The sequence below is a fragment of the Scardinius erythrophthalmus genome (assembly GCF_964197995.2).
Source record: "Scardinius erythrophthalmus genome assembly, chromosome: 7".
Lineage (NCBI taxonomy): Eukaryota > Metazoa > Chordata > Actinopteri > Cypriniformes > Leuciscidae > Scardinius > Scardinius erythrophthalmus.
The window spans coordinates 16,143,425-16,166,214 of record NC_138227.1 but is presented as its reverse complement, the minus strand read 5'-3'; the positions used below and the strand labels follow the sequence as shown (position 1 = coordinate 16,166,214).

The 22,790-nt window shown below is 37.0% G+C and overlaps 4 protein-coding genes across 8 annotated transcripts in view; 2 read left to right on the top strand and 2 right to left on the bottom strand.

The window, feature by feature from the left end:
* The first annotated feature begins 260 nt into the window (after nucleotides 1-260).
* chp2 (calcineurin-like EF-hand protein 2) lies at nucleotides 261-3,700 on the top strand. Of its 3 annotated transcripts, none has more exons than XR_014030485.1 (8): nucleotides 261-520; nucleotides 1,015-1,087; nucleotides 1,194-1,274; nucleotides 1,643-1,767; nucleotides 2,047-2,108; nucleotides 2,177-2,299; nucleotides 2,396-3,282; nucleotides 3,362-3,700. XR_014030485.1 is itself a non-coding variant. In XM_081370599.1 (7 exons), the coding sequence occupies exons 1-7, from the start codon at nucleotides 454-456 to the stop codon at nucleotides 2,447-2,449; spliced, it is 585 nt and encodes a 194-aa protein (XP_081226725.1). In that variant the 5' UTR covers nucleotides 261-453; the 3' UTR covers nucleotides 2,450-3,700. The 3 variants fall into 3 exon arrangements, 1 of the variants encoding a protein (XP_081226725.1); XR_014030486.1 differs by having other exon boundaries at nucleotides 3,356-3,700; XM_081370599.1 differs by having other exon boundaries at nucleotides 2,396-3,700.
* A 1,450-nt stretch (nucleotides 3,701-5,150) lies between these two features.
* cox7a1 (cytochrome c oxidase subunit 7A1) lies at nucleotides 5,151-8,151 on the bottom strand. Its single transcript, XM_081370600.1, has 4 exons — nucleotides 7,715-8,151; nucleotides 5,988-6,074; nucleotides 5,421-5,505; nucleotides 5,151-5,300 (listed from the first exon to the last, which is right to left on the bottom strand). Exons 1-4 carry the CDS (start codon nucleotides 7,892-7,894, stop codon nucleotides 5,242-5,244), a joined length of 411 nt encoding a protein of 136 aa, XP_081226726.1. The 5' UTR covers nucleotides 7,895-8,151; the 3' UTR covers nucleotides 5,151-5,241.
* A 671-nt stretch (nucleotides 8,152-8,822) lies between these two features.
* On the top strand, nucleotides 8,823-17,548 carry rnaset2l (ribonuclease T2, like). Its single transcript, XM_081370598.1, has 10 exons — nucleotides 8,823-9,150; nucleotides 9,244-9,337; nucleotides 9,496-9,553; nucleotides 9,634-9,701; nucleotides 9,895-9,952; nucleotides 10,036-10,103; nucleotides 16,128-16,241; nucleotides 16,327-16,375; nucleotides 16,471-16,545; nucleotides 17,081-17,548. Exons 1-10 carry the CDS (start codon nucleotides 9,141-9,143, stop codon nucleotides 17,270-17,272), a joined length of 786 nt encoding a protein of 261 aa, XP_081226724.1. The 5' UTR covers nucleotides 8,823-9,140; the 3' UTR covers nucleotides 17,273-17,548.
* Nucleotides 17,436-22,790, bottom strand: part of supt5h (SPT5 homolog, DSIF elongation factor subunit) — a 26,951-nt gene continuing 21,596 nt past the window's right edge. For all 3 annotated transcript variants that reach the window (XM_081370597.1, XM_081370596.1, XM_081370595.1), the window contains 3 exons: nucleotides 19,095-19,298; nucleotides 18,677-18,772; nucleotides 17,436-18,081 (listed from right to left, as the gene is read on the bottom strand). In XM_081370597.1, the coding sequence (XP_081226723.1) occupies nucleotides 17,941-18,081; nucleotides 18,677-18,772; nucleotides 19,095-19,298 (441 nt within the window). In that variant the 3' untranslated portion in view covers nucleotides 17,436-17,940. The remainder of the gene's footprint in view (nucleotides 18,082-18,676; nucleotides 18,773-19,094; nucleotides 19,299-22,790) is intronic.

Here is a 22,790-nt window from a genome sequence, read left to right as displayed (position 1 = left end):
TTCCTAGTGTGTTGATAAAATGTGAATACATTCACGCCGTAAAAATACTTTAAGTACTTTTTATTTATAACATTTTTGCATTTTGTTCTTGGCTCAATACAAGTCGTTCGAACAGAAACGGTTCTTAGTTCAATCACTGTTGCCGATTCAGTCCAATTCATAAATGAATCATTCAACCGCTCAGACGTGGATTCATTGAAAAGATTCGACTCAAAAGAATCGGATTTCGTTATTGCACAATGCAGTGGGCGTTGCAATCTGTGTACACAGAGCGTGAATTATTCTGAGCAAGCACAAGAAACAGCAGCGGCGCGTGCAAACATCCCGTTAACATTTAGCAACAAATTAAAATATGATTTTTGATGTCGTGACTTCTTAATTTTCATCCGTTTTTGCTCTCATTTATTTGGATATGATATAAATGTTTAAAAGCTGCCGACATAACGATATAAAATGGGTTCGACGAGCTCCACCCTTTTAAAAATCCCGAACGTCGAGGAGTTGGTGCAAGAAACGGGCTGTGAGTTACAGTTGTCGTGTTTTATTACACTGGCGTTTGGTTGTTGTCGCGCTTGAACGAGTTAACAACGATATAAAATAAAAATTGTATCTGCACATTTGTTGCCGTTTAAACTACATCCAGGTGCAAATGTTTGCTAAGACAAAAGTATCTCAAAGTTTGGGTATAAATTCGGGTGCATGTGCAAAAACTGTCCAAGATTGACAATGACAGGTGTTTAGCTCATGAGACTTTACTTCACAGTTGCAAACCACTGATAAACAAATATAACACTGGGTATTGCACAAATAGTGTATATGTCGAGCAATTTAGAAATAAAAATGCACCAATGAATGTCAGTGAGGTTTGTTATAGAGGAGAATTGATTAAATGGTCAATTCAATTTGTATACGGTCCATTGGAATTGGTGCACTACTTCGTTATTTGTTGAGTCATCATGATGCTACAGGGCTTCAGTGAAACATAATTCATAATTTGTGATTTCTCTTTTCCAGTCTCGCATGCCCACATTATTCGTCTGTATGATCGCTTCAAAGTTCTGGATAAAGAAGGACGAGGTCATCTCTGGTGAGCCTGATGTTTAGACTGATGTCTTATCATGACACTACCTCAGTTAAGATTTCACTTGTAACTTAAAAAATATTTGCCCTTTCCTCCTGTCTCGTTCTCATAGTCCTCGGGATTTTGAAGCCATAAAGGAGCTGGCAATGAACCCCATAAGAGACAGAATAATAAGTGCCTTCTTCTCCCCAGGGTGAGCGAATCTTGGCATAAGCTACAAAGTAATATTTTAGAGGATTGCAAATAATTGATGTTAACATTGAAGTGTTGAATGTTGGAATCTAACATTAAGCACTCTTAACTGTCTAACACAAGGCCCGAACTGTCTATTTAAGTATGATTTTCATGCTGAGCTATTATTGTGGTAGGCTATAATTTATTTCAGATATCACCACCCTTAAACAACTTATAAAAACGAAACAAACTGTGATTAGTCGATTTGCCTTTTGTTTAGACTGTTAAATCTAGTTTGTTATCTGCGGCATGCCGCATGTGTAAATACAATTCTCAAAAAGCTCTTTTTCAGTTACCAAAATCATAAACAGTGATTGTCATTCTCAGAAAGGAAACAGTGGACTTTAACACTTTTGTGAGGATCCTGGCGCATTTCCGGCCTGTTGACAAGGACCGACCCAAAGACCCCAATTCTCCTGAGCCCATTAATAGCAGGAGCAACAAACTCAAATGTATGTTTGCTTTCGCTTTTACCTGGTAGATTAACCACATCCTCTGAGTAATGGAACAGATGATGTTACTATAGAGATAATGTACACTCAGATGGTCAATAATAGAGATATATCATCATGAAAGGGTTTATTTTATGAGAATGACCATCTGACAGTGCAATATCCTGTTTATTACACTGCTGTTCACCAAATAAATAAATAAATCGACGTGAAATATTGATTTGAATTGAAAGGAATGAGAAGATCATTTCAACCTCACCTGGTTCTTCATTCCTGTAGTTGCGTTTCAGTTGTATGACCAGGACAAGGATGGCAAAATTTCCAGAGATGAGCTTTTAAAGGTCAGTAGTTTCTTCATTCTGCTGTCTTCTCACAAACTGAACATGACTGACAGCAGACTGATTGACAGGTTCTCCGGGACATGCTTGGGATACAGGTGACCGAGGAGCAGCTGGAGAGCATAGCAGACCGCACTATTCAGGAGGCAGATCTAGACCGTGATGACGCAATATCTTTTGAGGAGTTTCGTAAGGTATCGGCTAAAATTCTGCATACACGGCTTTTGAAAGCGCCAGTGGAATATGATTGCTAATACTTGTGTTTCGACCTGTTCATTGTTTTGTATCAGTCTTTGGAGAAAGTCAACATTGATCACAAGATGAGCATCCGCTTCTTGCGCTAGACTAGAGCATCATGGGGAAGCTTCTATACCAACCATGCACGCTCTCAGAAAATGGAAGGAATACCGCAAGACACTGGACAGTATGACGGGATCAGCCTTTATATGTCTTACAGGACTTTAATGCACTGGTAATGTATGCACTAAAACTGCACATTGACAAATGATTTACACTACCGTTCAAAAGTCTGGATCAGCAACGTTATAATTAAAGTTAAAAGTTCAGCTGTGTTTTGCTGTGGGCAGTAGGTGGCGCCAAGTGCTTATTATTGTTTATTCATGCAAGTAATACACTATTGTTCAAAAGTTTGGACTTTGAAAGAAATTAATACTTTTATTTTGCAAGGATACCTTAAATTGACTAGAAGTGACAGTAAAGACATTTATAATGTTACAAAATATTTCTATTTCAAATAAATGTGATTCTTTTTAAATTTCTATTCACCAAAGAATCCTGAAATCCTGATTGTTTATTGTTTCAGCTTTGCCATCACAGGAATAAATGACGTTACTGTAAATGGTAATAATATTTCACGTTATTATTGTTTTTACTGTATTTTTTGATTAAATAAATGCAGCCAGCTTGGTGAGCATAAAAGACTTATTTTAAAAACTTAGTCACCACAAACTTTTGAATGGTAGTGTATATTTGTATTCAGCATTTTCAAAAAAATTACTGAATTGATTAGTTAATTTTGCTATGTAATTATAACTTGCAGGTTTTCCTGCGGGGGAAAGAGTTCATAATAACATTCATAATGCCCAGTGTTAAATTGTCATTCATTACCATATGTGGAAAACTGAGAGAGAGAGAGAGAGAGAGAGAGAGAGAGAGAGTTACTTTAAATGGTAATAATAGAGAGAGAGAGAGAGAGAGAGAGAGAGAGAGAGAGAGAGAGAGAGAGAGAGAGAGAGAGAGAGACGTAGTATGACGATCCCCAGGTAAGATTTCACAAGTTTGAAGGTTTATTAGATGCAAATGCTTTAATCTAGATTCCTGGTGGCATGATGATTTTATGCATTTAAAAAAATTGTCACTTTATCCTGAATCCTGATAAAAACTGGATTTGTTTTTCTGGTATTGAAATCTCAAAATATGTCTTAATTCTTTCAATGCTGCAAGGATATAGTACCTCATCTTATATTACTGGACTTATACATGCTGTGCCAAAACCAGTCAAAAAGGGCTTTTTTCATCTCTGTATTAAATGTAACTAACTTTCTAAGAGTGATATTAAAGCAATTTGCATACTATTCAAAGTATTGTTTGATATATTTTTGGACAGAAGTTTGGAAGTTTTAAGCTTTTAGCTCTTCTTGTGGAACAAGCCCAATTTGTTAAGCAGTGAGCATTTTTTTGCAACAGAAATTCATTTTGAGATGTGTTAAGTTATGGCATCATTTTTTTTAATATATCTGAACAACACTAACCTTATATAAAAGTCAAGTTAAAAGTTCAGCCGTGTTTTGCTAGGGACTGTAGGTGGCGCCAAGTGCTTATTGTTGATTCAGTGACACACCACTGTTCAAATGTTTGGATTTTGAAAGATATTAATACTTTTATTCAGCAAGGATGCATTCAGTTGATCAAAACTGACAGTAAAAGCATTTATAATCTTACAAAAAAAAAATCTTATTTTTACTTTCTATTTATTAAAGAATCCTGAAAAAGTTTATTACAATTTGCACAAAAAATATTGGTCACACTTTATATTGGGTACATTTTTAACTACTATGTACTTGAATTTTAAAAAAGTACAATGTACTTATTGTGTTCATGTTGTATTGCAAAGCACTTGTGTGCTGCTATTGAGGTGAGATACGGGTAAGGTTAGGGACAGGTTTGGTGGTATGGTTGGTTTAAAGGTGCTCTAAGCGATGTCATGCGTTTTTTAGGCCAAAATATTTTTTGTCACATACAGCAAACATCTACTCACCATCCGCTAGCTGCCTGTCCCCTGAACACACTGTAAAAAAACGCGGTCTCTGTAGACACCCCAGGCTCCATAAACGGCAAGAAAACAAACTGGGCCAACCTGCACCACGAAACATAACAAACTATTCCAGCCAACAACCGACAAGAAGGATTTGGGGTGTGGTTTGGGGGGTTAGTGCGCGGATGAGGAGGAGGGAGGGTCTAGCTAGCCTCCGTTTTGTTTGACAATACTTTCAACGTCAACAAGAAGCTTAGAGCACCTTTAAGGGTGTGTACAAATGTAAGGGAAAGGTCAATAGTGTAATTAAGCATGCAGGTAATTATAATAATATAAGTACTATGTAAAACATATATGTATGTATAATAAGTGCATTGTACCAAATTATAAATTGAAATGTTAGTACATAGTAGTTCAAGACTCCTAATATAAAGTGGGACCAAAATATTTAGCAGCACAACTGTTTTCAAATCAGCATATTAGAATGATTTCTGAAGGATCATGTGACACTTAAGACTGGAGAAATGATGCTGAATGGCTTTTAACAGAAAATAGTTGTTTTAATTGTAATAATATTTCACAATATTACTGTTTTTACTGTATTTTCTGATCAAATGAATGCAGTCTTGGTGAGCATACAGGACCCCTAAAAAATACATAATTACTTATTTCAAAAACATAAATAAATCTTACAGACCCCATCTTTTGTCCTGTAGTGCATACTGTAGTGACCAAACACTATACCCAATGATAGAGACCCATTTGTAGGATTTAATACATTCATCTTTCATATAAGTGCTTTATTGTTCAAGGTATTTGAAATGAAATGGATTTGTACAGCATCATGCAGCTTTAAAGTTATTATGCTTTACTCTTGGGGAAAGAGGCAAACAGCAACCAGTAACAGGAAAGGCCAGTGCCTAAACAGAATCACAAAGAAAAAGGAGACTTATCTTAATACTGGCATGTACTTTATATGAACCTAAATCAACAAAAATAAGTAAATCCGAGTTTTCATGATTGGCCGTGAGGTTTTGTACCTGCTACTGTGATGGCCATGGTCAAACGGTACAGAAGGACATCAGTAGTGCCTCCTTTAATGTGGATAGGCAGACCGTTATCCTCCTGTAAATGTGGATAAAACATTTGACAAAAAGTGTTTCTTCCAATATACTACTAAAATATTTTTATAATGATTCATAATGCATTTATTTTACCTTAACTTTCTACATATTTCTTTTAGTCACTATTTGTGTAGTTATTACATGTTTACTAAAGATTAATAAATGTCTTTGCACTATCCTAAGATGCACAAGCTGTTGTATAACTAGATGAAGATGAAGAGCAGGAGATTCATGTTATTGATGCTGACTTTAGATGAAGAGACAGTATGCTGAAAAACGCTTGTAATATGTTTTATGCATACAGAATAACCTTCAAAATTATACAGGACAGAGCTGTCAACAGTTTGCAGTGGACCTGTTTTTTTCTTGCAGTTTTTATTGGATTCATTTCCGTCTCTGTGCAAATGTAAGTCAGTGCACTCTCCATCCGAACTGATTAATAGTTTATGTATAGGAGTGTATTTTTGACTAAATTTGTCTTACCAGGAAAACTTTCTGGCAATCCGGCACCTTGTTTCTCATTTGCCGGACTGTTGTGCTAAACGCCCGGTTGGCTAGACGTGGAAAACTCTGAAAGAGTGAAGGAGAAATATTCTCAAAGGACCAGCATTTGTATCTCAGCACAGTCTCATTACACTTTAAGGATGTGAGATCTCAAAATCCTAATGTACAGTGAAAGAATTTGGTTTAGAAACAAATTTCACTCAGAAATTGCTAGTAAAATTCACAAACAATTACTAAAAAATGATAAGTAACACTTGAAGTAGCCTAGAAAAAAATCACTCCTATAATCTAGTTTAACAAAAAAAGAAACAAATAGCAATAGTTACAACTTTAAAAAAAAAAAGAAACATATAGCAATTTTCCAATCAAGTAATGCAATTTTTTTCTTTCCCCGCCATTGACAGAATTTTCCAGCAATCCATATTTTCATTGTTATAGGAGGCGTTATTACGCATTTTCTGAAAGAGTACAGAATCTCTGGATCCAAAAATAAGCGAAGAAGAAGCAAAAACAAGTGATTGATTGAAGCATTGCTAACGCACATGTAAACTAGCGTGATAATCAATCATTAGACGGCATATAAATCAAAACTGCCTCCAAATCTGAATATTTTGCTTCTCATATTTTGCTTCAAATTTGTGAAAAGCATATGCTTGTCTCAGAGAACTAAACCACTTGATATGTTAATGACATATTTCATGTGTTGAAGGGATAGCTTCATCATTTACTCAGTTGATCCAAACCTGAATTTCTGTTCACTGCTGAACACAAAAGAAGATATATTGAAGAATGTCTGTAACCAGACAGTTGATGGGCCTCGTTGACCCATTTTATAATACTATGACTAATATGAAAGTCAATGGCTACCGTCAACTTTTTGGTTACACACATTCTTCAAAATCTTCTTTTGTGTTCAGCAGAAGACAGAAACTCATACAGGGTTGGATCAACTTGAGGGTTAATAAATGATGACAGAATTTACATTTTTGAGTGAACTATCCCTTTAAGAACGAAACATGTGAAAGGAATGTAACATTTTATGGTTCTGAAGGTCAGATCAGCTCAGTGGAGCAGTTATGTGTTGGGGTTTCAGCCAATCGCTGCTCACCAGCACCTGGAACAAACCAATCAAAGCGTAATATACACTCTTGGGTTGGGCTGAGAATGGCCCTCCCTTTTTACTTTTCTGTCCACCAGTGTGTGTGTTTGTGCATGTAGGCATGCTAAATGTGGAGAAGCTAATGGTGACATGACCTCCTGACTGTTCAAATGAGGACACAGAAACTGAAGACTGAGTTTACAAGCAAACTTCTGACCACCTTGTTGCCATGTAGAGTACTAGAATTTGATTTGTTTGCACAATCAAACAGTTTGAAATAAAAGGACAAACAGTTTATAAAGTGAGCTACAGTATCAGGCAACCGTTGAATGAGTCTTTTCTTTAGAGGTCATTTACGGCTATCAGTCATTCAACAGCCACTAAAAATGCCAGAGCTTCAATCTTTACAACAACAAATTACTAAAAAATGAGACTACCACCGAATAATGTTCTCAAACAATGCCTGCAGTACAATGGTCAGAGTATCGATCTGTGGCATAGTTCCTGTTTCACAAGTATTTTAGGAGTAGATTCTTCCTGATCACACATCTACAGATGTCAGGGTTGCTAACCGTGGAGGAATAAAGAAGAACAGCAGTGTATTTACCAGTAAATGCCTCATGTCCGACGCCGCTCTCTGTTTAGCTTGTTGATTCTTGTCTAGTCGGGGCCCTACAAGGACACACACACAGTTTTTGAACTGGAGCCAAGTATGGTCAGGTGGGGAAAGACAACCCTGAACAGTCAAGAAACCAGCTGATTCAGTACATACAGTACACAGTTTCATCTTTCATATTTACAAAACACATATTTTAACAGAGCCTATCCAAAGGTCACTATCTTAAGAAATCTGAATTTCTCAGAAACATCAGCACAAATCTGCAGACTGATTGCTTTTTCCCAGAGAATATCTATAATTACTACAGCAGATGAGCTGTTATGATATTCAGTTCAATTCACATTTATATGTATAGCGCTTTTCACAATACACATTGTTTCAAAGCAGCTTTACAGAAAGTGCATGAGTCCATTTTACAATTTAGAGTGATCTGTTAACAAAGGTAACTGTCCAAGTTATGTATTTCAGAAATATACATATACAAAATCACAGTTGGCTAAAAATGTATTAATTTAAACAATGCATTACTTAAAATATTTTGGCTTTTCCACAACTATCCACAACTTCACCATATGAATTATTAGAATATAAAATATAATGTAATAAAACAAAACAACTAAGCATTTAATTTGTCACAACTATTTAGCAACTTCACTTACCTTAAAATAGAACAATAATGAAATAATAACCATCAGAAAATAAGCACAAATTTTTTTTATATATCTATGTTTCCTATTACATTATCATATGGTTTGCATCTATCAAAGGAAATTTTAAGTGAAATTTTGCTCTGTAAAATAACATCATGTATATTTTGTTTTATGGCGGAATGTGCACATTTAATAAAATTAGGTTTAATTTAAAGACATCATTTGAGACAGCCAGCAATATCAAATTATTGTTTTATGCACTGTAAAAAAAAGTTGCTGCCTTAAATTTTCAAGTACAATCAACTTGGATGTTTAATTAATTTCAACTTAAATTAGATTAAACCGATTTTTAAAATGAGTTTGATTTTGTATAACGTTATTGTATTTTGAAGAGAAAAAAAAAGAAAATTGAAAAAAAAGAAAACTTATTTTGATGAATTAAAAAACAATGTAAAACCATATGTTGTCATAACTTATTGATCATATCATTTTTTAATAAAAAAAAAAAACAATTTCAGCCTGTTCGCCCTAAAGTGGGTTACAGATAACTTTTTCATGAGAAACAGACGAGAAACATTTACTTTCTCAAATCCTCCCCAGTCTCTTTCTATTCTTAATGCGTCGCAGTATCAGTTCCTTTTTACTCAGGCATGCAAACAGAGCATCCTCTAGTCGAGATTGTGGTGTGTATCGCTTCTGCATTATCAGGGAAAGGAAACTGAAGCTGGCACTCTGTCACAGCATTTCAAAACGGCTGGATCAACATGCGCTATGGTAAGCATTTTCTATTATTTATAAGAGCTATATTTAACCTCAGACTCCAGTTGTTTTGAATTCTATACATAGACTTAAACTATATTGTCTCAGACAAACACATCCTCTGGGCCTGCACCGCTGCTCTGCTCACTGTTTGGGTCGTGGCGTATGATAACGGACATTGCTCTGGGATTGTCACGAGGCAGTAAGACACAACTATCCACACGTTTTCAAATCAGTAATCACCATAATACGTTTAATTTACTGACTAGCAGGGACCTGCAGTCGTTTATCTGTCAGGAATGCAGAACGTTTAAAGAGAAACAGAAAAAGAAAAAAAGTGCACTGCTTTTTCATTTTCAGCTCATGCAACTGGACTTGTATGCAACTCACTCTTCAGTGGCCTGGGAGTTTCTGCATAGTATGTCTTTATATTTTATATATCACAACAGTGCCTTTCATGTTGCACATGCTATTTCATATTTTTCCATCCTCCCACAGGGTCTTAACAACAAAACCATTTGCAAAATACCTGAGACTGTTCGCTACTGGACCATCCATGGCTTATGGTTAGAAATTCAGTGGATGTTCCCTCTTCTGCTGATCTGAAAATCAAAAGGAACTCTCTGTATTTTTGTTGTTGTTGTTTCTCTCGCATTATTCATTTCTTTATTTTGAAATCTTGAGATTTATTCTGATCAAAAAAAAAAAAAAACATCAGAAATACTTTATATTTAACTGTGTTTTTCTAATGACTCTTAGGCCTCAGCATACAGGTCACTGCTGTGACTGCTGGCCGGTATTTCATTCCCATCTTCAGGTAAACGTGTCTCAATCCTCTGTTTGTTTTTTTATTATTTTAAAAGTAAAATATAAAATTTGAATGATCATATTTATGTTCAGGAAATTGAGCCTGAACTCACTCAGCTCTGGCCATCATTAATCAAAGGAAAACACTTCTTCTTCTTCTGGTAAACATGTCTTATGATCTTTTCATGTTTTATTATTTGTGCTTTGTTAAATATGCAGTTGTTCTAGACTACTTTAGATACTTAAAAAAGGAGCAAACAAAGATGAGCATAACTGATGTCCATCGCATATGCACATTGATATCTAAAGTTTTTTTTCGTCTCACTAACATTTAGACATTAAAATGATTTCAATCGAATTAAACGCCAAGAATAAAAAATAACTAGGTTAGGTGATTACCTTAAAGGTCCATAGATATGTCCATCAGCAGTGTTGGGGAATGGCAATATTGCGTTACTCTCCAAAAAGTTACTAATCGCGTTACTTAGTTACTTTTTATGGAAAGTTAATGTTACGTTACGTTTTCTAATCTGGGCCGGGCTTGCTTGATTGTTTGTTCTTTAATAACAAGAAAAACAACAACAAAAGTTCTATTATTAGAAAAATGAAAAAAAGGCCCTTTCACACCAAAAGTGAAATGAATAAGCCTCAGGCAGAAGGAAATGCAAATTCATGCCTGTACAGTAGAGGGCGCAGCTCAAACTAAACTTTCAGCTGTGCTGCTATTCTGGATTGTAGAAGAATAGAGCTGGTAAGTCCCGCCCATCCGTAAAACCCCGCTGGACCTCTAGGTTGAAAAATCGTCAATGCAAGTGAATGGGAGAAAATAATTATTTTCTGGTCCAGTTTGAATTGTGCCATGAATGTGAACATATGTGAATTTTTTTATATAATTTTTCATGTTACGAGTTTGACAGTATATGGTATGATTCTTCGGCTAGCAGTTGTGGAAAGGACATAACGAGAAAGACTACATGTCGCCTATGTGACGTCACCCCATAAAGTTGACTTACCCGTGGTTTTCGCCAACCTCAACGATTTTGTCCTCTCCCTGAAAGAAGGCGGTGAAGTGCACCAAAGACACAGCCATGTTTAGCGGGATCTGTGAGCTAGTGTCCGTGTGCGAGTGGTGGTGACGTTTCAAACGCGTCGAAAGCAGCGAAGAGTTGTAGTCCACAAAGTGCTCTCACACAAAGTCTAACCGTATCAAACTTCTACCCGCTAAATTGTAGCATTCTTTACACGAAAGATTATATTAAAAATTCACAGACAACATATGTTCACATTCATGGCACAATTCAAACGGGACCAGAAAATAATTATTATGACCGCCGCCAGCGTAGCTAGCGAAAGCAGTCATATAGGGATTGTCAAAGGTTTTTTTTTTTTTTTTTTTTTTTCGTCACCTACTGAATTTTCCGTCAACGATACCAGGGACACCGAAGCACCGGGGAACATGAAATTTTTGTGGGCATGTAGCCCCACTAGACTTTTACGGAAAAATTTCGTTTGGTCCCCGGGGGCCACTCCCCCCCCGAGCTGGGGCCCCCCAAACCCCAAAAATGCAGTTTTTCCTACATAACTACCTGAACCGTGGCACCGAGGATGACGAATTTTTTTATGGTATGTTGGTCTTAAGGGCCCACATCAATCTAGCCCATAATCGATTGTCAAATTTTTTTTGTTGTTTTTTTCCCGTCATCTACTGAATTTTTCGTCAACGATACCAGGGACACCGAAACATGAAATTTTGTGGGCATGTAGCCCCACTAGACTTTTACGGAAAATTTTTGTTGGTCCCCGGGGGCCACTCCCCCCCCCGAGCTGGGCCCCCCCAAACCCAAAAAATGCTGAACTACCTGAACCGTGGCACCGAGGATGAAGACATTGTTATGGTATGTTGCTCTTAATGGCCCACATCAACCTAGCCCATAATCACTCATTTGTGATTTGCGCCCCTCCCATAAAAAATTAAAATGCAATATTATTCTACTTTAATCGCCCCTATCTTCATTTGAGATGTTCAGAACTGCACCATATTTCATGTGTATGATTAACTTGACATCCTCTGGGGGTATCCTCTGCTAAGTTTTGTAGAATTTCATCCATGGGGGGTATAAAATAAATTCATTTATGTGCACATTTAGTGACTGTACACTCATCGGCCTGTAGATGGTGGTGTTGAGCGAAGGGTTGCTGGTTTAGGATGATACTGTCACACACACACATGCAGGAATACAAACAAACGCAAGCATGCACACACACTGACATCCACACGCACAGACACACACCCATACACACACATACAAATCCACATGCACAGACACACACACACAAATACACACGCGCACACACATGTACGCAGGCACACATACACGCACAGACACACACACACACACACACACACACACACACACACACACACACACACACACAGACAGACACATACACAAACACACACACATACACACAGACATGCACATACTACTACTTTTTTTAGGTATATACATAAACACGCAATACAGCCAAATTGCTCCACGTCATTTATTTTTGTGGAAAGCCAGTGCAGGCCTGAGCGGCGGTCATATTTTGTACCGCCCTGCGGTACATCTAGTTTTCTCCCATTCACTTGCATTGACGATTTTTCAACCTAGAGGTCCAGTGGGGTTAGCGGAAGGGGCGGGACTTACCAGCTCTATAGTGTTGAATTCGGAACCACATATTAGCATACTATTACTATTTACCATAGAAAGATATGGTAAAAGTTCAGAGTTCAAAAAAGAAGGAAGTTTAACACTCTTATTACTCTTCAGCAATAAAAACAAAATGAAATGCAAATGTGATGTTTAACTAAAGTAATTTAGCTTATTAGTATGGTTGAATTGGATCATCAAAGGACAGCATTGCAGGTTTGCGTGATATTCTGAGTTTGCACTTAATTTTGTGGAATACTGAATCTGTTTTTGTGCAGGTGAGATGAGTAAATGCTCACATTTAGTCTAGAACCACAATAACCATCATGTTGCCGGGCGCACAACGCCTCTGCAAGTCAATTTATATGTCAATAAATGGAAAAACTAAGTAACATATTTTGCTGTAAATTTAAAAGGTATGGGTTACTTTACTAGTTACTTGGAAAAAGTAATCTGATTACATAACGCGCATTGCTTGTAATGTACCAACACTGGCTGTCAGTTTGCACTGCCATTAACACTTTCCTCCGACAAGCAGTTGCGACGAGACTCGTTTTCCAATTTGTTCATGTGAAGTTCTGCATAAAGCCTGTCTTACAGCTTGAATTGTATTTATATATTATATTATATTCATCGACACTTTTCCATAGTGAAGGTGCTGTCACAATTGCTGTAGCTTGGCAAAATTTCACAGGCGAAATCCAGTCGTTGCAACAGGGGTTTTGCATGAGATTTTGCACAGATTTCGTGGTCTTCACCACACTGGCCAACAGAAAGCTGTTTGGTTTAAAAATGAAAACCGCACTTTTAAATGACCATGAAATCAGATCGACAATTCTTATTTTTTATGGAATATTGCAGGTTTTTTTTTTGTAAATGACTTGCCTGTGCAAAAAATATTTTTTAACATAATGTGCCCTTGTCATCTTTAATCAATATAACTTCCCCCTCCATCTTGCAGTGACATCTCTTTTCTTCTGGTGTGAGGGCGCGACAACCTGACAAGTGTTTCCCAGTTCCCACAGATTATAAATCAATTTGTGGCGGGGGGGGGGGGGGGGGGGGGTTATTAATCTCCGTTAATAATCTGTTACACAGAACTTTATTATATTAAATATTAATCAAAAATTATTCACACCTTCACAAAATCCAAAAATTCAGTGTAAGAGTAAAAAATGACAACATTATTTATAGTAAGTTTATTTGATTAACAGCTTATTTAGAGTTTTGACCTCGACAACCCAACTGCATTTACCGCAAACAGTCTAAACTAAAAGATTGTTTTGGTTGAATCGGTTCAAAGGAGTCATTATTCGCGAATCGGACGTGTCATTAACGGACTTGTACGCATTGTGTGATTATCCCGGCAGTTAGGACACATCGCACAAGATTTGTCAACACAGAAACCATTTCATCATTGGATAGGTTTTGTTTTGTTTATTGAAAGTGTTTTTCATGTCAGCTGAATGGACGGAACGCTTTTCAGAGTAGATAAGGCAATGTAATTTTTTTTAGCACAACACCCAGCAGTAATTCAGGAAAAAAAAAAAAAAACCCGAATGCTTAATGTGAAACTTCGGTCTTCCGATCTTTTACCATCGTGTCAATTCTCAATTGATTTTGATTAATATGGGCGAGGGAGCAAGAGAGAGCAAGACAGTTTGAAGACGGTGAGGGTGCGCGCGCGCGACCGGGCCTCTCTCTCTGCTCATTCTTTCAGTAATATATGCGCCCTATCAAGCACAGCAGTCATAACATCACTCACCGATCAAATAAGGCCTTGGCGAGATAAAAAAAAATCGCTTGTGAGAGAGACGCGTGAGTGACAGAGAAAGGAAATGCAGCTGAATGAAGACGCTGCGTGTTTTAAATAGCGTATTTTTTGTATATATTTTTTTTTTATAATGAAACGCAATATGTGGCGGCCGGTGTTGATTCTGTGGCGCACCGCCACGAATTAGTCTATGTGTGGGAAACACTCACATGAGATCACAGCATTACCAAACCACAACCATCCAATCGATTCCCCATGGACAAAATCAAGTCCCGGCTTGTTTGATAAGCCGTTTCATGCCTATAGGCAGAGCCGATCAGCTCTATACGCACACTACGCAAGTTGCGTAGGGCCCCGCAAATTACTCAAGGCCCAGACTCCCTCTCGTGTCAAAGCGCGTCGATCAAAAAAAAAAAATCGATGAGAAAATTAAGCGGAACTATCCTTCTGGTCACGAAAAGAGAGAAAAAACACACCATGGGAGTGAATTGCGGAAACAGCTATCAGGTAGACTTGTGTTCTCTCCTCTCCAAGTTTGATGTCAGCAAATAATAGTAAGTTGATGTGCATCTCTCTCTAGTTTGTCTGTCTGTCTCTCACCCAGCGGGGCAGTGCACCTTTTGGTATTTATGTGTCTTGCTTGCTAACGCCGGCCACTTCCAGGGCTTCTGTGACTTTGTGCCTGACAAAAAATAGTGAGAGTTAAATATTACGTTTGATAAACGACAAAGGGCAACGGTGTTTGTTTATAAACTGCAGCTCGGAAACCGCGTCGTGCGTTAACATGCGTTCTTATGCGCGTGCACGAAACGAAACGCGCACTTTCCAGCAACACATCTGTGGGGAGTGGGGACCAGTACAATATGGGCGTAATGCCACTCCTCATTAGGCGCACAAAACAAGACAATGATTATCTAGTCTCCAAGTCAGTTTAGTTACAACTCTGCAATAAAGAAAAATGGAAAGCAATGTATTGACAATGACCATTGATTTATAGGCTATATTGCATTTAAAATGTTGATTGGCTGGACATAGGCCTACTGGTCAATATGATGCACATCCCTCAGTAAATAATAACCATCAAGTATTGCTTTTATCATTTAAAACACAGTGACATGCTGTGGTACGCCATTTTAGCTTTTATTCATTCACAGGATGCATTTTTGATATTAATAATTAAATTTGTGCTATTTAAAATGTGAACTCTTGATATTAAGAATGTACTTTTTCTAGTAACAATGTCTATTTCTGATATCAGGAATTACATTTTCATTAGTACTAGTTAAAGGAAGGAGCAAGGAGGATTGTAGTGGGAGCACTGGGGTGTCAGGTGTGACTGTGTGGCAATTGGTTGACATGGCTCATGGGTCAGGGAGGGCCCCTTAACAGAATTTTGCTTAGGGCCCGAGGAAGGTCAGGATCGGCTCTGCCTATAGGCTATCACAATAGAAAAGAAAAGAACTTTTTTTTTCAGACTGACTTAATTAGGTTATATTGATTGAAGTTTATGAGGGCATAGGAATTTAAAAAACATTTGCACGAGCAAATCCTTTATACTAAAAACTGCAATATTTGTCATTCTTGATTTCATAATGACTTTAAGGTCACTTGTGAGAAAGTGTGTATAAACAGAACAGAGTGAACAGAGCATTTAAAATGTTGTGTCTGATAGCAGCTCAGGTGTATTGAGAAGTGATAGTGATTGCTTTATTTGGCAGGAGGGAGGAATGGATTAAACACGGGACGTGTGCAGGCTGCGAGGAGACCATGGGTTCTCCACTTCTTTATTTCCAAGCAGCAGTCAAGCTTCGGAAACTCTTTGACATTGATAGGTGGGTGTTATCAGCACATACAGCATGATATCATCTTATCATGAGCTCATCTATTTCCCCATTCCATTTTTTTTTTTTTTTGTAGTGTCTTGGAGAGCTCTGGAATCAAAACCTCATGTGATGTGTCATATAAGGTAAGTTTTTGGATTCATCCATGAAACATGATGTATCACATTGAATACATTTATGAAACAACACTTCATCAATCTTTCCATTGTGTGATCTGCAGCATGACGACATACATGGCGCCCTGACCCCGATGTTTGGAAACAACTTTGATTTGCAATGCGTGACAGACAGTAAGGTGAGATGAGGAATGTTAAATTAAATTTAATAGTAGTCAGTAAGCAAATAAATTGAGTTGGGTTAAAAATTGACATGAAACGGTATTGCGATAGTGTTTTCTTACCTATTTTGATTTATATCCTAGTAAGACAGCTTATCAAACAAGAGAAAAATGTAGGGGGGGGGGGGGGGGCTTGATTTTGTTCATTGGGAATTGGATGGTTGTGGTTTGTTATTGCGGTGACATCATTTGAGTGACAGGTTGCATCATTAAAGACATCATCAGAGAAGAGGTGTTGCTACAAGAGGGAGGGGAAGTTATTTTGATTAAATATTACAAAGACATTCATTTAAAAAAAAATGTATGTGCACAGATAAATAATTTATAATAAATACTGCAATATTCCATTAATAAATAAGAATTGTACATTTTAAATTCGTGGTGACTTTAAAAACCTATTTTGATTGTGTAAAAACAAAACATGAATGCCAAAACATGAATTATTAAAAGATAATAAATAAATAAAGCATAACAGTCCTTTCCATATTCTTAGGGTCGTGAAGCGTGGATCCAGCTGAAGATCCATCTCTTCAGGAACCAAACCCTTGGATGCCTCAAACAAGAACAAGAGGAAGTGTTCAATACATTAGCGTGGTTTAACAGCACAGGACATCCCTGTCCAAAGAACACCACCATTTTTTACGTTCCAATTAACTATGAGACTCCTCATGAGCCCTGTAACTAAGAGAAGCTGTAGCTATAGACTTTCCCTATGTTCTCGTGTTTGACTGTCCTCTTTCAGTTCTCAGACCTGATTGACTTATTTGAAGAAAAATGCTACAGTACATAAAGTATTCAAACTTGGGGTATTTTTCCCAATCTCAATAAATATGCAAATTACAAGGGTTAAAGTGTTTTGAAAGACCTTTAATGTACTCAGAATATACACCAGTTGTCAATGACATTAAAGGTTCAGAATGTAATGGAATATGATGTTGAATAAAGTTTGGTGGTGGAAGGACACAGTGGTTGAACTCCTGGGTTAACTGCTGGAGCTCAAATCACTCGTAAGTGAAAAAAAAAATTATTCCTTTTTATGGTCGATGTTCCAAATATTGGCAGGCAGTAAAATGGTTTAAAATGAACAGCCAAAAGCTATTAAATATTTCATGCGAACACTCAGGATGGATGGATTTAGGAACTCACAGTTCACATTTTATTTGACATGGAATCAATTTGCCAAAATGGAATCAATTTGCCAAAAAGTACGTTTCTACACCACAAATGAAACAGAAAACAGACTATCCACTAAAATCTTCGACCAATTAAAAAAAAAAAAAAAGCTCACTGAAACCGACTAATCTGCAGCATCTGCATTCAAATAGCATTCAATATTTAAATGTGTGGTTTTCTTCACACTTCCAGTTTCCCAAGGAAGCGGAGATTGAGAATCTTCAGTTGCTCATCCAGTTCCATTCTAACAATGCCATCTTCCCCATCAATACTGAGCAGGACTCCTGTGGCCTCCCTGTCCTCTCCAAGAATCACTTTCACCTGAAGAGCACACATGTATTCATTTATAAACATTTTTTCAAATGTTACAACAAACGATTATGACACACACACACACACACACATAATCACAAGGTTCTTAAGTCCGTGTTTCCAGTGAATTTAGCATGTATGGTTCAGTGGGGAGGAGTGACGTGCTTAAATGTAAGTGATATTCTGTGTGGCTCTGCTTCATTTCCTATACTCCTTACCCCTTGTCTGACAATATAGCTGCATTGATGAGGAAAAAAGATAATGGATCAAGCAAAAATTGGGCTGGTTGAGTCTCTTCACTTCAGTGTCTGTGGCATGGATTTAATTCATGAGTGATTTCAGATTGCATAAAAGGTGAATATATGCTTCATTGGTTCTTGCAGCAATTACTTTCATGGTTATGGTATTGCAGTTCTTTAAAAATGTAGAAATAAAATATAAAATGCATAACAGAACAGAGTGAAAAAATATATAAAAATGCATGTTGCCTCATGTTTAACATTGTTTTTGTTCATTTGTAAGCAGTACAAAGTATATACTGGATCATAATTGTCTTGCCATGATATCAGTAGATTGAAAAATGGTTCCATAAGTTCAGCAGTACCTTGTTGTTTTTGGTTGGTGTAACAGGTTCCAGGTGTTCACTTGAAATACTAACAACCTTCTCGGTGTCTTGCAGGAAAACAGAGCACATCCCCCCCTTTGTGAAAGAACAAGAAAAAAAAAAAAAAAAAAAAACTTCCATGAATGAAACACTTTTTTTCCCATGAACAAAACATGTTCAAGAGTAAACAATCAATCAGTCAATCAAGTTATGAACCATAAAATTGAACAGGGAATAAATCTTATCACAACATGGACACACCTTATCCATTGCCAAAATCAGCCCTGGGCATCTCAACCCAACAAAGAACATGCAAATCAAAAACCCACATGCTTCTGCTTGTAGAATCTTTTTAACAGTCTCAGCACTCAGCATTCTACTTTTCAAAAAAAAAAAAAAAAAAAAAACCTTCACTCACAGTCACGCTGCGGATGATGCCGGTCTGATTGATGACACCTCCGTCCAGGAATGTGTCTTTCACACGCACCATGATATCTGTGGTAACCCAGTCATTGGAGGCCTGGTCGATGTTAGATCCAGGGGTGTGAGGGTTGTAGCCTCCCGGAGATGGAGCTCCAGGAGTCATGGGACTGTACCCTACCGGACTGGGACTCGGACTGGCCTGAGGAGCACAATTCAATACTGATTTATTCAAATAAAGAGTCCTTATTGCTCCAAGCCACTGAAACTGATGATCAGTGCTGATAAACTGAAAACATTCAGCAAAAAATAGTTTCCAGTCTCAGCCGTTTTAGAACGCCCAAAATAGCGACCTTTTATTCGCTTTTCTCCAGTTTTGACTGTCAGTGTCTACTTTTGTGCACACAAGATGGATAAGCTATAACAAGTAAACAAACTATAAACTATAACTTTGACAAGATTTAGTCAGTGCTGTTTTCAGTTGAAACGTGAACCCATCCAAGAATCGCAAAAAGCTTTGCATACATAACACTACAAGTAAAATAGTGTTTAACTTTATTGCAAAAAAAAAAAAAAAAAAAAAAAAAAAAAAAACGTACTGAACCATGAAAATGTAATGTACTTTTTAACTATAAATATGAATATATTAAATTAATTATACCTTGATCATGTTAGTTCATAGTGCATTAAATAAGTGTAAACAGATACAACATTAACATTTAAAAATGCATTAGTAAATGTTGAAATTAACGATACAACAATGAAGAGCAGAAATGACATCCAAAAAAAAACAAAAAACATTTTTATAGATTTATAACACAAGTCTATGATGGAGTTATCACGCATGCAAGAGTGCTGTTTTTCCGAATATCTGCACGATCGCAAATGTGACACTGATTTCAGTTCAATAAGCAACAAGTTACTGAGTAACTTTCATAGACAACACATTGTTTTTGCTCCCTCAAAGAAAACAGAACAAACAGCAGAGCCGCTGCATCTCTGAGAAATAGTGTTTTATTCTTCAAAGAATCTGCGTATTTGAACGAATCGGTTGAGTAAATTATTCAATTAGGCTACCCATTCATAAATACAGTCATTTGCCATGTTAAATGAATTGGTATTTTGAACGAATCAGTTGAATGAAGGATACAACTCATTTATCAAGACAGTGAGTTGCCGCAACCTACAAGCAGTTGTTGTTTCATTTTTTTTAAAGTAGCTTATTATTAATTTTTTTTCAATCTTTTAATATTTCTAGATTAAAAATGTTGCAGTATATTTACAACATTGATCTCTTAACATCATTTATGCAAATATAATTGCTGTGTAAATCCATTTCTGCCACATCTGAGCTGCATTAAACAGCAAGCTACATGTGTAAATCCAAAAGTGGACTTTGTTGATACAGATTTCATTTTACCTGGTAATAGCAGGTAATTTAATTTTAATTTAAATGTAAAAAACTGACATAAGAGGACACAGGTATAACAATAAATTGAAAAATACTGTTCACCTCTTGCTTTATTATGGAAGCTTGTTTCCGCCACAGAATAAAACATTTTTAAAGATTATTGCGACTTTTTCTCTCAATTGCGAGTTTTGCAATTTAGAATTGCGATATAAACTCACAATTCTGTGTTAAAAAGATAGAAAAGTTCTGCAAGTTTATCTCACAATTCTGACTTTATAACTTGCAATTATGACTTGTTTTCGCAATACAACTTCCATTCTTTATTGCTTAGAGTTATTTCAGGGTTTGAGCTCTCGACAGAGAGCACAATCCTATATTTTATTGTATCACAATGACTATTTAATATCACCTCTAACCTTTGACTAGGCATGTTTCATATTAATTGTTTTAGGAACCTCAAAGCAGACATCCCAACCTGCAAAAAGTCATTTCAGGGAGGTATCCCAAAGTTGTTTCAGGATCAGTCATCAGGTATCAGGAGTTTGTTGTTTTCATGTAGCCTTGGCAACTAGCCGGCCTGAATAATATGCACATGAAATGAAACTTGCTGAATTTACCTCAACATGTCTTTTACAATCATTTAACCCACCATGGGCAATGCTGAAGTCACTGTTACAAAATGTACAGCGTGCAAGACTGTACATTATGTTTTACTCTTATAAGACAGGGGTACACTTTTGTGTAGTCTGGCGTAAAATGTGTCTTATACTTTTGTTTTTTGTGGCGCTCTCCCTCTGCCATGGCGCTCCTGTTTCTAGATACACTGAACTGATTAATTCGGTTCTGGAGAAGAGATAAAAGCCCGCACACACTGACAACTGATTGGTTGATTTACCAAAACAGGCCAATCAGGATGCTCTCTATCTTACATGCGCTTCATGAGGCACACACGCACACTAGCACACACACGCAAGGTCTCTCGCTCCCTCTCCGCCGTGCGCACGCTACATGGTTTGGAACAGTCTCTGTCTCGCATGCACGCTCTTGCTCGCTCGCTCTAGATTCCGGGAGATTCATATACTAACAAACATATACTCTAGCCCTCCAAGTCCTGCCCTGCACACATGTATATTGTACGTATACAAATGTATACATTTGGGTAGGACTTGCATGTATTTTGAGGATGTTTGAGGTACTACTAATGTTAGCGTCCTCTCAGCCTCGACAGCAAACATACTGCCGTTCTCTACTAATGCAACATCTAGTCAACAAATGTGTTACTTTATAACATGAAAACACGTACGGTAGTGTACTGTATCGATACACAGTTTTGTTGTCTATGTTTTAAATCCACATCTGATGTATCCACTCCGTGCAGACGCCAGTGATAGTTTTTATTTTGTCCACTCTCATACCGTATAATGACAGCAATTTAAATGTTTGTATACAACATTTATACAAATAATTTGAACTAACTGATTGTTAAATAAACATTTTCAGTTTTGGCTAAATTAAAACTTTAATTTGGTTTCAGTGATACGGTAAAAAAAAAAAAAAAAATCTGGACTCCAGACTAACTTTTCCAACTGACACTAACTTTCTCAGTTGGTCACACCAGCACATGATTTGGTCACAATTTTGGTAAAACATAGAATTAATCAGTGCATGCCGATGAACAGTTGTCTTACTCTGCATACCCTAATTTTGCACGGATGTAAAAGACTGACAGTGGCATGAGACCACGTGCTATCAAATGAAAGCCATAAAAAAATCATGTGTACATGACTGATAATAGGGACTTTAAGCAGCAGTTGCTGCTACAACGGCGTACCGTTGCGCATGCGCGAATTTCAGCCGTTTCACAACTACATCGTCACTGAAGCTGCAGACGCGCACAAGTATTCACACTGGAAGCATTTGTACAACGTCACAGTGGCGCCTCCAAAGCTATATATTAGTGAGCATTTTTACTATTTGTTTTTATAAACATGATAGTCTTGAAAGTTTGTTAACACGGAGAGGTGTAACATTCGCATGTAAATGGTGAACAACAAACACAACCAAGCTAACTGCTCAGATCATGTCGTTTCAGTCATACTTCAATATGTTTACAAGACGGCAAACTCTGCGGATGAAAAAAAAGAAAGAAAAAAAAGCACACTCGGGTTTGATTTGGGTAGTGCTAGAGCCTATAGGCTACCTGTCTGTGCATTACATAACTAAAAGAAAGTTTATATGTCATGTTTTCTAGCTAGTTTACTTCAGTTTTTTATAATACACCAT